This window comes from Gymnodraco acuticeps, unplaced genomic scaffold (assembly GCF_902827175.1).
Source record: "Gymnodraco acuticeps unplaced genomic scaffold, fGymAcu1.1, whole genome shotgun sequence".
NCBI classification, from domain to species: domain Eukaryota; kingdom Metazoa; phylum Chordata; class Actinopteri; order Perciformes; family Bathydraconidae; genus Gymnodraco; species Gymnodraco acuticeps.
Genome location: NW_022992237.1, coordinates 468,725 through 480,884, shown reverse-complemented (window position 1 = coordinate 480,884; position 12,160 = coordinate 468,725). Strand labels below are relative to the sequence as shown.

The 12,160-nt window shown below is 44.1% G+C and overlaps 2 protein-coding genes across 2 annotated transcripts in view; both read left to right on the top strand.

The window, feature by feature from the left end:
• The window catches only part of LOC117539916 (deoxyribonuclease-1-like), a 49,083-nt gene extending 37,831 nt beyond the window's left edge, over positions 1–11,252 (top strand). Inside the window, exons 2-10 of the mRNA XM_034206272.1 lie at positions 6,602–6,687; positions 6,866–6,963; positions 7,239–7,325; positions 7,930–8,033; positions 9,166–9,278; positions 9,516–9,667; positions 9,756–9,852; positions 10,537–10,687; positions 10,810–11,252. Coding sequence (XP_034062163.1) covers positions 6,607–6,687; positions 6,866–6,963; positions 7,239–7,325; positions 7,930–8,033; positions 9,166–9,278; positions 9,516–9,667; positions 9,756–9,852; positions 10,537–10,687; positions 10,810–10,868 — 942 coding nt within the window. The 5' untranslated portion in view covers positions 6,602–6,606 and the 3' untranslated portion in view covers positions 10,869–11,252. The remainder of the gene's footprint in view (positions 1–6,601; positions 6,688–6,865; positions 6,964–7,238; positions 7,326–7,929; positions 8,034–9,165; positions 9,279–9,515; positions 9,668–9,755; positions 9,853–10,536; positions 10,688–10,809) is intronic.
• The window catches only part of LOC117539918 (deoxyribonuclease-1-like 1), a 38,225-nt gene continuing 27,870 nt past the window's right edge, over positions 1,806–12,160 (top strand). Inside the window, exon 1 of the mRNA XM_034206274.1 lies at positions 1,806–1,864. The gene's annotated coding sequence lies outside the window, so the exon portion shown is untranslated. The remainder of the gene's footprint in view (positions 1,865–12,160) is intronic.

Genomic DNA, 12,160 nt, shown 5'->3' with positions numbered 1-12,160 from the left:
ATACACTCTGGTAGCTACCATTAGCAGCTAACCTTTGTGCTTCGATTTTTACATAAAAATGGAGTTATGGATTATAAACAATTGCTTCAAAGCCACATACATTATTAACCTATGGATCAACCGATTCAGCTGCGTTTGTTCTCGTTTTAATGCCATTGAACACGTCTTTTGATCAGATTGTTCTCCAGTGCCTTTTGTCTGCTTTAAGGTGTTATTAAGGTAGGGTTAATGTTGCTCTCAAAGTGCACCAGATTGATGCTTTCACTTCAATATTTAAAACAAATCTTCCCTGGGGAGCATGCCCCCGGACCCCCCAAGAGGAGGCGACGACCCCCCCTAAAGGATGTTTGGTCCACCCCAGGCAGGGGTAGCACTGTACCCCTGCACCCCCCCCCCCCCCCCAACAACTCCTGGCTAAGCCCCGGATCTCCTACAATCCTAAATCCGCCACTGATGCTGCCTATCACAGCGCACTGAGATTTGTTACTATTTGTAAGCACTTACTCACACTGTACCCTGTATGCCAGGGCAGGTTGCCTTCACTTACTGTACGGAGGCTCAGTCATCGTAATGGTACATGTTCCTCTATAAGCCATGTTGGGTAAACTCCCATCTTACATCTCTCTGATCACACATGGAGTTACATATGCCAGGCAAGGACTGACTTTAGGTACGAAGCTTTTATGTGCGCAGCTCCTCCTGCTTGGAACAGTCTTCAAACAGATTGAAACTGAGGCAATTGGGTTCCACTGCATGTTTTTAAAGCTCAGATAGGTGCAAATGCATATTTGATACTGTTTATACTTGTTCAATGTCGATAGGTATGTAGATGTAGCCCTGTAAATATGATGTCCTTATTGTTTTCTGTTGTTTTACGTTTTCTGTTGTAACCTACTTGCTGCAGGTCTCCCTTGGAAAAGAGATAGATGATCTCAATGGGTCCACCTGGTTAAATAAAGGTTTGAGATGAAATGCCACCTGGTAAGTTAAGACCTTCGTCAAGTGGCCCGATCTCCTTATCTCTCATCCACTTTCCTCCTTTTTTGGGGGTTTCCCTATATGCTCTCGGCTACATTTCCCCCTTTAGATATACGATTTCAGGATCGGGGTCTAATCACCAAAGACTTAACATTTATCTATGACATGTGTCAATAAATGTTCTTTAAAACTAAATGAAGTCTCTCCTGATTGAAATAAAAAACCTGTCTGAAAATTGATCAACATCTATTTTTAGTCTTCAAACACTCCCAGAGCCCATACCTTGTTCCTCTTTGTGTTTACTTCCTTTTTGTCTTGGTTCTATCAGGAAGTTTCGTGCTCTCCATAAATATACAAATGAATATTCAAAAAGGAGGATCACTCCAGCTACTCTGGCCTGCAATAGTCTACTTGTGAGAAGCACTGGTACAAATGCTTGTATAACTTTACACGTTAGGGCCATGTAGCTGATAAGTAGCATATCATAAATATAAAATCGGAAAGTATTTATCAAATGCACAGGCAGCTGTGTTTAGACCCAGTTTGATAGTAAAGGATGTATCCTGGTTTAATTCATCTGGCCTCATTGCTGTGATGTGTAATTGACGTGGATTTAATAGTACCGCATAGTTAACCCTGTAAGGACCCCGGTTGTAATTTTACAACATTACTTTAAGCTATCCTAAAAGAGTCAGTACATGTTTTGTTTTGTTAAAGGCTACATTTACATAGTACATTCAAAAGGTCCTTTTGTTCAGCCTCACTATGCTATTTGGTATTAAACGTGTGTATAGGTCCTGCCCTCTGGCCATACACTCACACAACTTCCGCATCTTCAAACGAGCAACACCTCTTTGTTTTATTGGACTGGATTTGTCAGATTCAAGTAAGTAAAATGCCTCAAATGTTTTTTTGTTGTTGTGATTATTACAATGCCTAGAACATGTACATATTTAGTTATTGTGGAATACATTCATCAAATTTGATTTTGAACAGCTTATGTCTTTGTTGCAATATTACGTACCTGGGTCAGTGTGGTCAAAATAGCTTGAGCACCTGTCATGGACCCCGCCCTTCTTATATGTTCACATATGGAAATAAACACAAATAGAAATATAATGTCTTTGATGATTCACTATAACTAAGTTATAAATGTATAAGATTTTGAATTAAGACCAGAATTGAATAAATTACATTATTTCTGATAGCAGTATGTGAAATTGTATCTCATCAGTTAATTAGTTACAAAAACACATTTAACTCTTCTCTGGTTCTGGCAAAAACAGTTATTTCTGAAATGTGTTGAGACACTTGGATGAATCCCTTTTAGTGTGATAATTAGCCTGTTAGCATTAGCCAGACAGCATTGTGTGACTTGTTGAACTGGTTTACCTGCATGTGTGCGTGTAGGCAGGCCGCCCGTCAAACAATGCAGCGATTCTGTACTGTGGTCACCTCAGCCGTCTCTCGCTTTAGTTTTTTCAAATCTGCAGCTCTTCGTCCCCTGCTATATTTGATGAGCGAAACAAATATTTGTTACCATAAGTTCTTAATAAAACTGTCACTGTTGGACTCAGTACTAGTTTGACTGCTACCAGAAAAACAATGAAGTACTTTTACTGTGTACTTTGTGAGTACGTGACGCGACGCAGACGCACCCGGTGGAATCGAGGGGTTAGGGTTAGGGCCCAGGCCTCAAGAGGTTACATCTCCTAAGAATGTTGTCCATTTTAGACATATGCTTATTATATTTACAGCCCTTAATAACATTCGTTTTCTTGGCTCAATGTGTGTCTTGGCCTTTTTCATTGGGATGGTTAAATTCACCTTGTTTTCCCTTGTGTATAATATTATCACCGTTCCTTCAACAGGATACTGTAGTGCGTTAAAGCAAGTGTACACACAAACTGAAAGATTGACAATAAGGTGGCTGTGACTTGATATCCTTTTACTTCTGGCAATTGCATTTACTCTTCAAAAATCTTAAAGTGGTGTTAATATGTGCAGATTATCCTGCTGAACCAACATGTAAGTATGATAAACATTTTTTAACGACAGAAGATTATTTCTCCCATAAATGGAAACCCAATAGAGTAAGTAAATATGTCAGGTATTGGATGAAGAGTAAAATAATAGAGTTTCTTTAAATGGACATACCTCTCTGAAGAACCAGCACCTTACCGTGGTAGAGAGGTTTGTGTGCCCTGATGAACCTGGGGGCTGTGTTGTCTGGAACCTTGTGTTCCTGGTAGGGTCTCCCATGGCAAATTGGTCTCAGGCAAGGGGCCAGACTAAGATTGGTTCAAAAGACCTCATGAAAGAAAAACCAAGAAGTGAGGATACCCGACCCGGAGGAAGCCCGGGGTCCCCTTCTGGAGCCAGGCCCAGAGGACTCGTCGGCGAGCGTCTGGTGGCCGGGCTCCGTGGCAAGCCCGGCCACCAGACGCACAGCCCGAAAAGGCAATGTGGGCAACACCTCCGCTTCTCCGTCCCGCGGGCCCAACAACTACGGGAAACAGCAGAGGGTCTCGACGGACCAGACCCGGGTGACAGAAGCTGGCTTTGGGGACGTGGAACGTCACCTCTCTGGGGGAGAAGGAGCCGGAGCTTGTGCGGGAGGTGGAGCGTTACCAGTTGGATCTAGTTGGGCTCGCCTCTACGCACAGCGTCGGCTCTGGAACCTTACTTCTGGATAGGGGTTGGACTCTATTCTTCTCCGGAGTTGCTCAAGGTGTGAGGCGCCGGGCGGGTGTGGGGATACTCACAAGTTCCCGGTTGGGTGCTTCGTTGTTGGAGTTTACCCCAGTGGACGAGAGGGTCGCCTCCCTACACCTGCGGGTTATGGGGGGGAATACTCTGACTGCTGTGTGTGCTTATTCACCAAACAGCAGTTCAGAGTATACAGCCTTCTTGGAGACCCTGGAAATAGTCCTGTATGGGGCTCCTGAAGGGGACTCTTTAATCTTGCTGGGAGACTTCAACGCACATGTGGGCAATGATGGAGACACTTGGAGGGGCGTGATTGGGAGGAACGGCCCCCCTGATCTGAACCGGAGTGGTGGTTTGTTACTGGACTTCTGTGCTAGTCATGGATTGGCCATAACAAACACCATGTTCGAACATAAGGATGCTCATAAGTGTACGTGGTACCAGAGCACCCTAGGCAGAAGGTCCATGATCGATTTCGTTATCGTATCATCGGACCTGAGGCCGTATGTTTTGGACACTCGGGTAAAGAGAGAGGCGGAGTTGTCAACTGATCACCATCTGGTGGTGAGTTGGGTCGAGTGGCGGGGGAAGCCTCTGGATAGACCTGGTAAGCCCAAACGTGTAGTTCGGGTGAACTGGGAACGTCTGGAGGAGGCCCAAGTTCAGGAGGCCTTCAAGTCACACCTCCGGCGGAGCTTTTCGGAAATTCCTGTGGAGGTTGGGGACATTGAACCAGTGGTCGGTGTTCAAAGCCTCTATTGCCGAAGCCGCGGCGGGGAGCTGTGGTCTCAAGGTCTTAGGTAACCCTCGAACCTCCTGGTGAACACCGGTGGTAAGGGAAGCCATCCGACTGAAGAAGGAGGCCTTCAGGGATTTGTTATCCCGGGGGACTCCCGAGGCAGTGGCAAGGTACCGACAGGCCCGAAGGGCAGCAGCCTCAGCCGTGGCCGAGGCAAAGCAGCGGGTGTGGGAGAAGTTCGGGGAAGACATGGAAAAGGACTTTCAGGCGGCACCAAAGTTGTTCTGGAAAACTGTCCGACACCTCAGGAGGGGGAAGCAGGGAACCATCCAAGCTGTGTAAAGTAAGGATGGGACGTTGTTGACCTCAAATGATGGAGTGTTAGGGCGTTTGAAGGAACACTTTGAGGAACTCCTGAACCCGACAACTCCGCCCTCTATGTTAGAGGCAGAGCTGGAGTATGACGGGGGATCAACACCAATCTCCCGGGGGGAGGTCACTGAGGTCGTCAAACAACTCCACAGTGGCAAAGCCCCGGGGGTGGATGAGATCCACCCAGAAATGCTGAAGGCTCTGGGTGTTGAGGGACTGTCATGGTTGACACGTCTCATCAACGTTGCGTGGAAGTCGGAAACAGTACCGAAGGAGTGGCAGACCATGGTGGTGGTTCCCCTTTTCAAAAAGGGGGATCAGAGGGTGTGTGCCAATTACAAGAGGCATCACACTACTCAGCCTCCCGGGAAAGTTTACTCTAAGGTACTCGAAAGGAGGGTCAGGCAGATTGTCGAACCTCAGATTGAGGAGGAACAATGCGGATTCCATCCTGGTCGTGGAATGACGGATCAGCTTTTTACTCTCGCAAGTATCCTGGAGGGGGCCTGGGAGTACGCTTATCCGGTCTACATGTGTTTGTAGACTTGGAGAAGGCGTATGACCGAGTTCCCAGGGAGTTACTGTGGGAGGTGCCTGCGGGAGTATGGGGTGAGGGGGTCTCTAGTCAGGGCCATCCAATCTCTGTACTCCCAAAGCGAGAGCTGTGTCCGGGTCCTCGGCAGTAAGTCGGACCCATTTCCGGTGAGGGTTGGCCTCCGCCAGGGCTGCGCTTTGTCACCAATCCTTTTGTAATATACATGGATCGGATTTCGAGGCGTAGGTCGTGGGGGAGGGGGTCTGCAGTTTGGTGGACCTAAGGATTGCACCACTGCTTTTTGCAGATGATGTGGTTCTAATGGCTTCATCGGTCTGCGACCTTCAGCCACTCACTGGATCGGTTCGCAACCGAGTGTGAAGCGGCTGGGATGAGGATCAGCACCTCCAAATCTGAGGCCATGGTTCTCAGCAGGAATTGATGGACTGTCCACTCCAAGTAGGGAATGAGTCCTAACCCCAAGTGAAGGAGTTCAAGTATCTCTGGGTCTTGTTCTCGAGTGACGGAACAATGGAGCGTGAGATGGGCCGGAGAATCGGAGCAGCGGGAGCGGTACTTGCAGTCGCTTTACCGCACCGTTGTGACGAAAAGGGAGCTGAGCCAGAAGGCAAAGCTCTCTGTCTACCGGGCCATTTTCGTTCCTACCCTCACCTATGGTCATGAAGGATGGGTCATGACCGAAAAGAACGAGATTGCGGATACAAGCGGCCGAGATGGGTTTTCTCCGCATGGTGGCTGGCGTCTCCCTTAGGGATAAGGTGAGAAGTCCGGTCATCCGGGAGGGACTCGGAGTTGAACCGCTCCTCCTTCGCGTCGAAAGGAGCCAGTTGAGGTGGTTCGGGCACCTAGTTAGGATGCCACCTGGGCGCCTCCCTAAGGAGGTGTTCCAGGCACGTCCAGCTGGGAAGAGACCAAGGGTAGACCTAGGACCGGGTGGAGGGATTATATCTCTTCGCTGGCCTGGGAGCGCCTTGGGATCCCCCAGTCAGAGCTGGTTGATGTGGCCAGGGAAAAGAAAGTTTGAGGCTCTCTGCTGGAACTGCTACCCCCGCGACCCGACCACGGGTAAGCGGGAGAAGATGGATGGATGGATGGATAAATGGACATACAGTATACTCTCGTTAAGTACCTTGTAATTGAGTACAGCACTCTAGTAAATGTTCTTTGTTACTGTCCACCACTGGCCTTGATAATATGTTGGGTGTATCGGTTTAAATCTATGAAATTAATTTGATTTATATTTTTAGTCAAAATGAAGATCGCTGCCTTCAATGTCCAGAGACTAGGATGGTCTAAAGTCAACAAGAAGGACGTACGGAATATTATCATAAAGGTAACTCACCGTGCTGAAACACACAAGTTTGTTCTGTGTAATATTTCAGTTAATGTTTTTGTACATGGCGAGAAAATTAAAGGAAAGGAGCAGTTTTTTTATGCATTGAAAACATTTATAAAATTGAAATAGTCCTTTTAGTTCTATGCTTTCTTTTCTCTGTGGTTGTGTTTTGCAGATCATGTCTCAGTACAGCGTGGTGCTGCTGGTGGAGGTGACGGATAAGACAGGTGGTGATGCCATGGGACTGCTCCGCCAACACCTTAATGAATATGGGTGAGTTCTCCACACATAGCAGCACATTCATTTAAAGGGGCCCTATTCTGCAGGTTCAGGTTCAAAATGTGTTTTTAGGGTCCTGTGACATGTTTACTTGCTTTAATGTTCAGAAAGCTCTTTATTTTTCTCACACTGTGCTGCAGCACCTCTTTTCACTTTTGCCTAAAAACAAGTGTCAGTAATTAAATGTTATGGGGCATCTACAATGATACAAACAAATGATTGATGATTGTGAGAGATATTCAGTTCCAGTTGTTTCTGTTTTCTGGCAGAGATAACAGAAGTAATCCGTACCGCAAGCTGTGCAGTAAACCTCTGGGACCGGAGGGTAGACAGGAGAAGTTTGTCTACTTCTACAGGTCAGAAACACAAGTACAGACAATCCTGTGTGTGGTTAAAATACCTTTTAGGGCAACCAGTTTCTTTATTGTAGAGACAGACCTAACATGGGGAGTGATGACAGACGGCAAATGGTCATCGAACTGGATTCAGACCAAGCCTCAGTACACATCAATCTACCAATTGAGCTTTACGTTATGTCTCACAGGAATTAAAATATGTGTTAAATTGGTAACAGCCACATTCAATTGGATAATTATGATTGAAAAACTGTGTGGAATATCAAAGACAAAAAATCAGTAATGTTGATTTTTGAACCAGTAATCTGTGACACATTACATTACTCTTCTTTGAGACGCTTGACTTCAATCTTGTAAGTCCTACAATTTATTTGTTGTCTATGGTCCGGTAACTAAGACCCAGAACATCATAGGCTTTACAAATCATCACATTGTGCCGTTGGGCCAAACTCTACACACATTTCCCACAAGGCTCTACTGAAAAAGTTCAAGTGGTTTATGAGCTATCTCACTAACTAATAAAAATACATGAATAAACAAATAAAGCATAACATGTGTTTATAAGCTTTATAATACAGTACATGTTTGTGGCTTTGTGTTTTAGAAAGAAAGAAGTGGAGATAATAAGATGCTACCAGTACGTAGGAAAGGATGAAGATGTGATCACCAGACAGCCTTTCATTGTCCGTCTCAATTGTCAAAACACAGGTATTTGTTTGTGTGTGTTTGTGTTTTTTAGACTTTCATTTGTGAGGATCAATTTGGGTTTTGTGTCCTTTATGGATTATGAGGAAACTTTGGCTTGTTCAATATTTTGGTACAGACCTGCAATGGACTGTTTGAATGTTAAAGCACTTCTTTAGTTAAAATATGGGTTAAAGGTTAGGCACCATTTGTTTGTTTATGTAGGTCCTCACAGGTGTGTTTCTGTGTGTTTGCATATGTCTTGCACGGCTATCATTGTGAGGACCACTTGGATTTTTAGGTCGCATTCACACCAGCCTTATTTAGTCCGGTGGAATCGAACCCTGGTGCGTTTCACCACTTGGTGCGGTTCGTTTGGGTCGGTGTGAGCGCAGTCTGAGACCTCTGATGTGAACTTAACAACCTAAAAGAGGTGGTCTCGGACCGCTTGAACTCTGGAGCGGTTCATCTCTGGTGTGAACGCAGTCCGCACCAAAACATAGGAAGCGTGGTATTTACGAGTCACAAGAATGCGGATATCTTCAAAAATCATTAGTGAAAGAGTAAAGCAGGATGAAGTGTTGAACAGTGTCGTGTAAAGTAAAAATGCTCCGTCAACTATACATTAAAGTCAGAGCCACCTGTCGTCGGTGAAACCTCCTCCTGACTGCAGAACGTCTGTCAGTGTTATAATGTTTTTTCTCACGCGTTTTCTGATTATATAATCATATGCACCGGCCGCTAGACTCTGTTGATATGCTCTCCAGATTGACAGCAGCATGAAAATAACCTGCCAGTGCTCCATGGCGGAGGCTACGGTAGAAATTGCCGGGATTTGCGTTTTTACCCCCTTAATGTCTGACCGCTGAATGTCTTAATGTGTGCACATGTACAAATGTGTCATTGATTGTGTATTGATAAACGTTATTTCGATCTCTCTGTCTGTACACACAAACTGGAAGATTGACAATAAAGTTGACTTTGACTTTGAGAAGCGGACTATTAGGTGTGAAGGCAACCTAAGTTGTGAGGACCTTTCTATATTGTGAGGTCCTAACTTTACGAAAGACATAAATGGACTGTTTAAACATAAATACTTTTTTTTAAATTAGACTTAGGTTGCGATAACGGCGTGTGTGTGTGTGTTTGCCTCCAGTTGTGCAGGATCTGGTGTTGATCCCGGTCCACACCAAACCAAAAAACGCAGAAGCGGAGCTGAACGCTCTTCATGACGTGGTTGAGGTTGTGAGGAAAATATGGAATAATGATGTAAGTGTTTAAAATATAATTGATGGGTTTGAGAGAAAAACAATGTGGTAAAATCTTTACATTTAACATTAACCATTTTGTGTTTATCATGATATTAAGTGATGGGTTTTTGAGGGATTAGGCCTACATAGTTTTGTTTAATTTTGTTTCTCATGTAAGCAAACTTGTTTAAGCTTTGAATACCTTCAGTCGTGTTTTTCCATTCTGAATTTGGTTGTGTTGTTCTTTCTTCTGCAGAACATTATGATTTTGGGAGACTTTAATGCCGATGGACCGTATCTCTCCAAGAAGAAGAAAACGCTCCGTATCTTATCGGCTCCTTATCATTGGCTGATAGGCGATGATGTCGACACCACGACTACTAACACAAAAAAAAGCACCTACGACAGGTAATACACAATTAATTGTTACAGTTTAATCCAAGCATATTTTGTGTTTGTTAAAAAAAAAGAATTGTGCTGCATTTCCAAACAACAGGATCGTGGTTTACGGAGAGAGCATGCTGGAGGCCATCGTCCCCAACTCAGCCAAAGCCTACAACTTCAAGAGAGAGTTGAACTTGAAAGACAAACAAGTGAGACTCATGTTTAGGTGTTGGGTATCGTTGGTACAGTCTACCCTACTGTAACACTGAAACCTGCTGAAGTGACACAGCCCGACCCATTACCGGTTTAAACACATATATTTAGCTAGCTAGCTAGCTAAAGTTAGCTATCTACTTTACAAACTAGGAAACATTTGCTCTCTATCTCACTTAGCTAGCTAGTTTATGTTAGCTATATATCTAACAAGATAGCTAGCTAATGTTAGATATCTAGCTGACTATTTACAAATGTGTGGCTCGCATAACTTAGGACTATTATTTAATATCCTACGAGTCATTTTAAAAACACTGTTGACTTTTATTAAGCTGACCGACTGCTGTCAAATAGCCAGCAGCTGCTCACAGCTGGAAACATCTTTTAAATTCCCAAATATTCGTTGTTTGGATAATCAAATCACATAATGGTTATCTAAATGGTTAGTTTCTTACCCGGAAACGTGTTACAACTTAATAACAGTCATTCAAAAGCTTTAAACACTGTTTCTTTGTTAAACAAATGTTGATGAAGATGGCATCCCTTTTCCAAGTAATAGCGCACATGCTCTAACCGGAAGAACAAACACAAAATAAAGCAATGTGGAAACACCCCAGAGCAGGCAAAGCATGAGGTGAATTATTGACACTATTAAATGATATTTTCTGTCCCACACGCAGAGTGTCAGTAATCATTACCCTGTGGAGGTGGAGCTGGAGGTGAAGCCGGAGGTGGAGCAGATGGAGGAGGAGATGAGGAAGCTGGAGCTGAAGCAGAAAGCTCAGAGAAAAAGGAATCCAGAGAAACCCTCGACTGGAGGAAGACCTCAGGGTAAAGATGTCTCTTGTTTCATCAACATCAGTGACACATATTAGACATAGGAGTGTATTTAGTTATGTTTTTATGGCTCTTGCTGCATCATGAATCTCACATTAACAATATCATCAAATCAGTTTCAGGAGCCCAGAAGAAAAAGGCCGGGCCGGCAGACACAAAGGGGAAAGGAGTGTAAACCAAGAGAAGAGGAACCAATCTTCAATATTTTATTATCTTAAAGTAGTTTTAGTTATTAGCTTTTAGTGAAGAGCGCTATTCAACCCTGTGACCCGTTTCAAGTTAGGGTAAGTAATGTGTTTTGGGGCCATCAAATACAATTACAACAGGATTGTACGGTTATGAATGCATAATAAGTTAGTTATGATGTAGTTAAAACAATATTGGATGATTGGATGAACACCCTGAACGGTAACAGCTTTCGAACACAACACAAGGGTTAAGTGTATGAACAGAATAGAGCTTGTATTGCTTCTTGATGTTTTTGATGCAACTTCAAGTTCAGCAACAGAACAGTTTCTAGTAATGTAGGAGGCATTTTGTTAAAGGGGACCTATTATGCAAAATGTACTTTTTGATGTCTTTTATACATAAATATGTATCTCCTGTGTGTCAGGGAACTCACAAACTCTCTTGTCAGAAAACAAAACCCTCTCTCTTTTCCTCCGTATACCCACATCTCTAAAAAACAAGCAGATCCAGAATTGTGGCTTTTACGTCATTGGCGACATCCAGCACACGTGACGCGTCCCAACCTTTCGTCTCCGGCACACGTGACACACGTAACACGTCCCAACCTATCATCTCCAGCACACGCGACGCGTCCCAACCTATCGTCTCCGGCACACGTGACACACGTAACACGTCCCAACCTATCATCTCCGGCACACGTAACACGTCCCAACCTATCATATCCGTATACAGCTAAATCCCCTCACAGCTGTGTGTCTGTGTATTCAGCAGGATATCTGCATGAGGCACTTAGAGTAAAGTGGTTATATATAATACATATAATGGCACTGTTCTAGTGGTAAACACTTAAAGCTGACCTATCATGCTATATTTGAACAATATATTGTAGGGCCATACCTATATAAAGTATATAAATATATATATTTTTTTCAAAATGCAAAACAGATCCTGCATTTTAGCCATGCCTCATTTCGCTCTATTTGCTCTTTCCAGCCCTGTTTTTGCAGGGGGCTGATTCTGTGAGCTGCAGCTGACCACGCCCCCCTGCAGGAGAGGGGAGCGTGCTTTGAGATCAGCTGCTAGGCTGCAGCCGGGAGAAGAGGGGCACAAAAAGAAATCTCCGTCCTCCGTGTTTTATTCTTATATGATTATATAGAGTCATTATTCATTTGTTTGAAAGCTCAGTAAATAACAAAGAAGACCTTTGACCGGAACTTTTCTAATTTTGTCCGGAAGATTTAAACTTTAACGGACATGTTGACCGGCGAAAAAAAATCT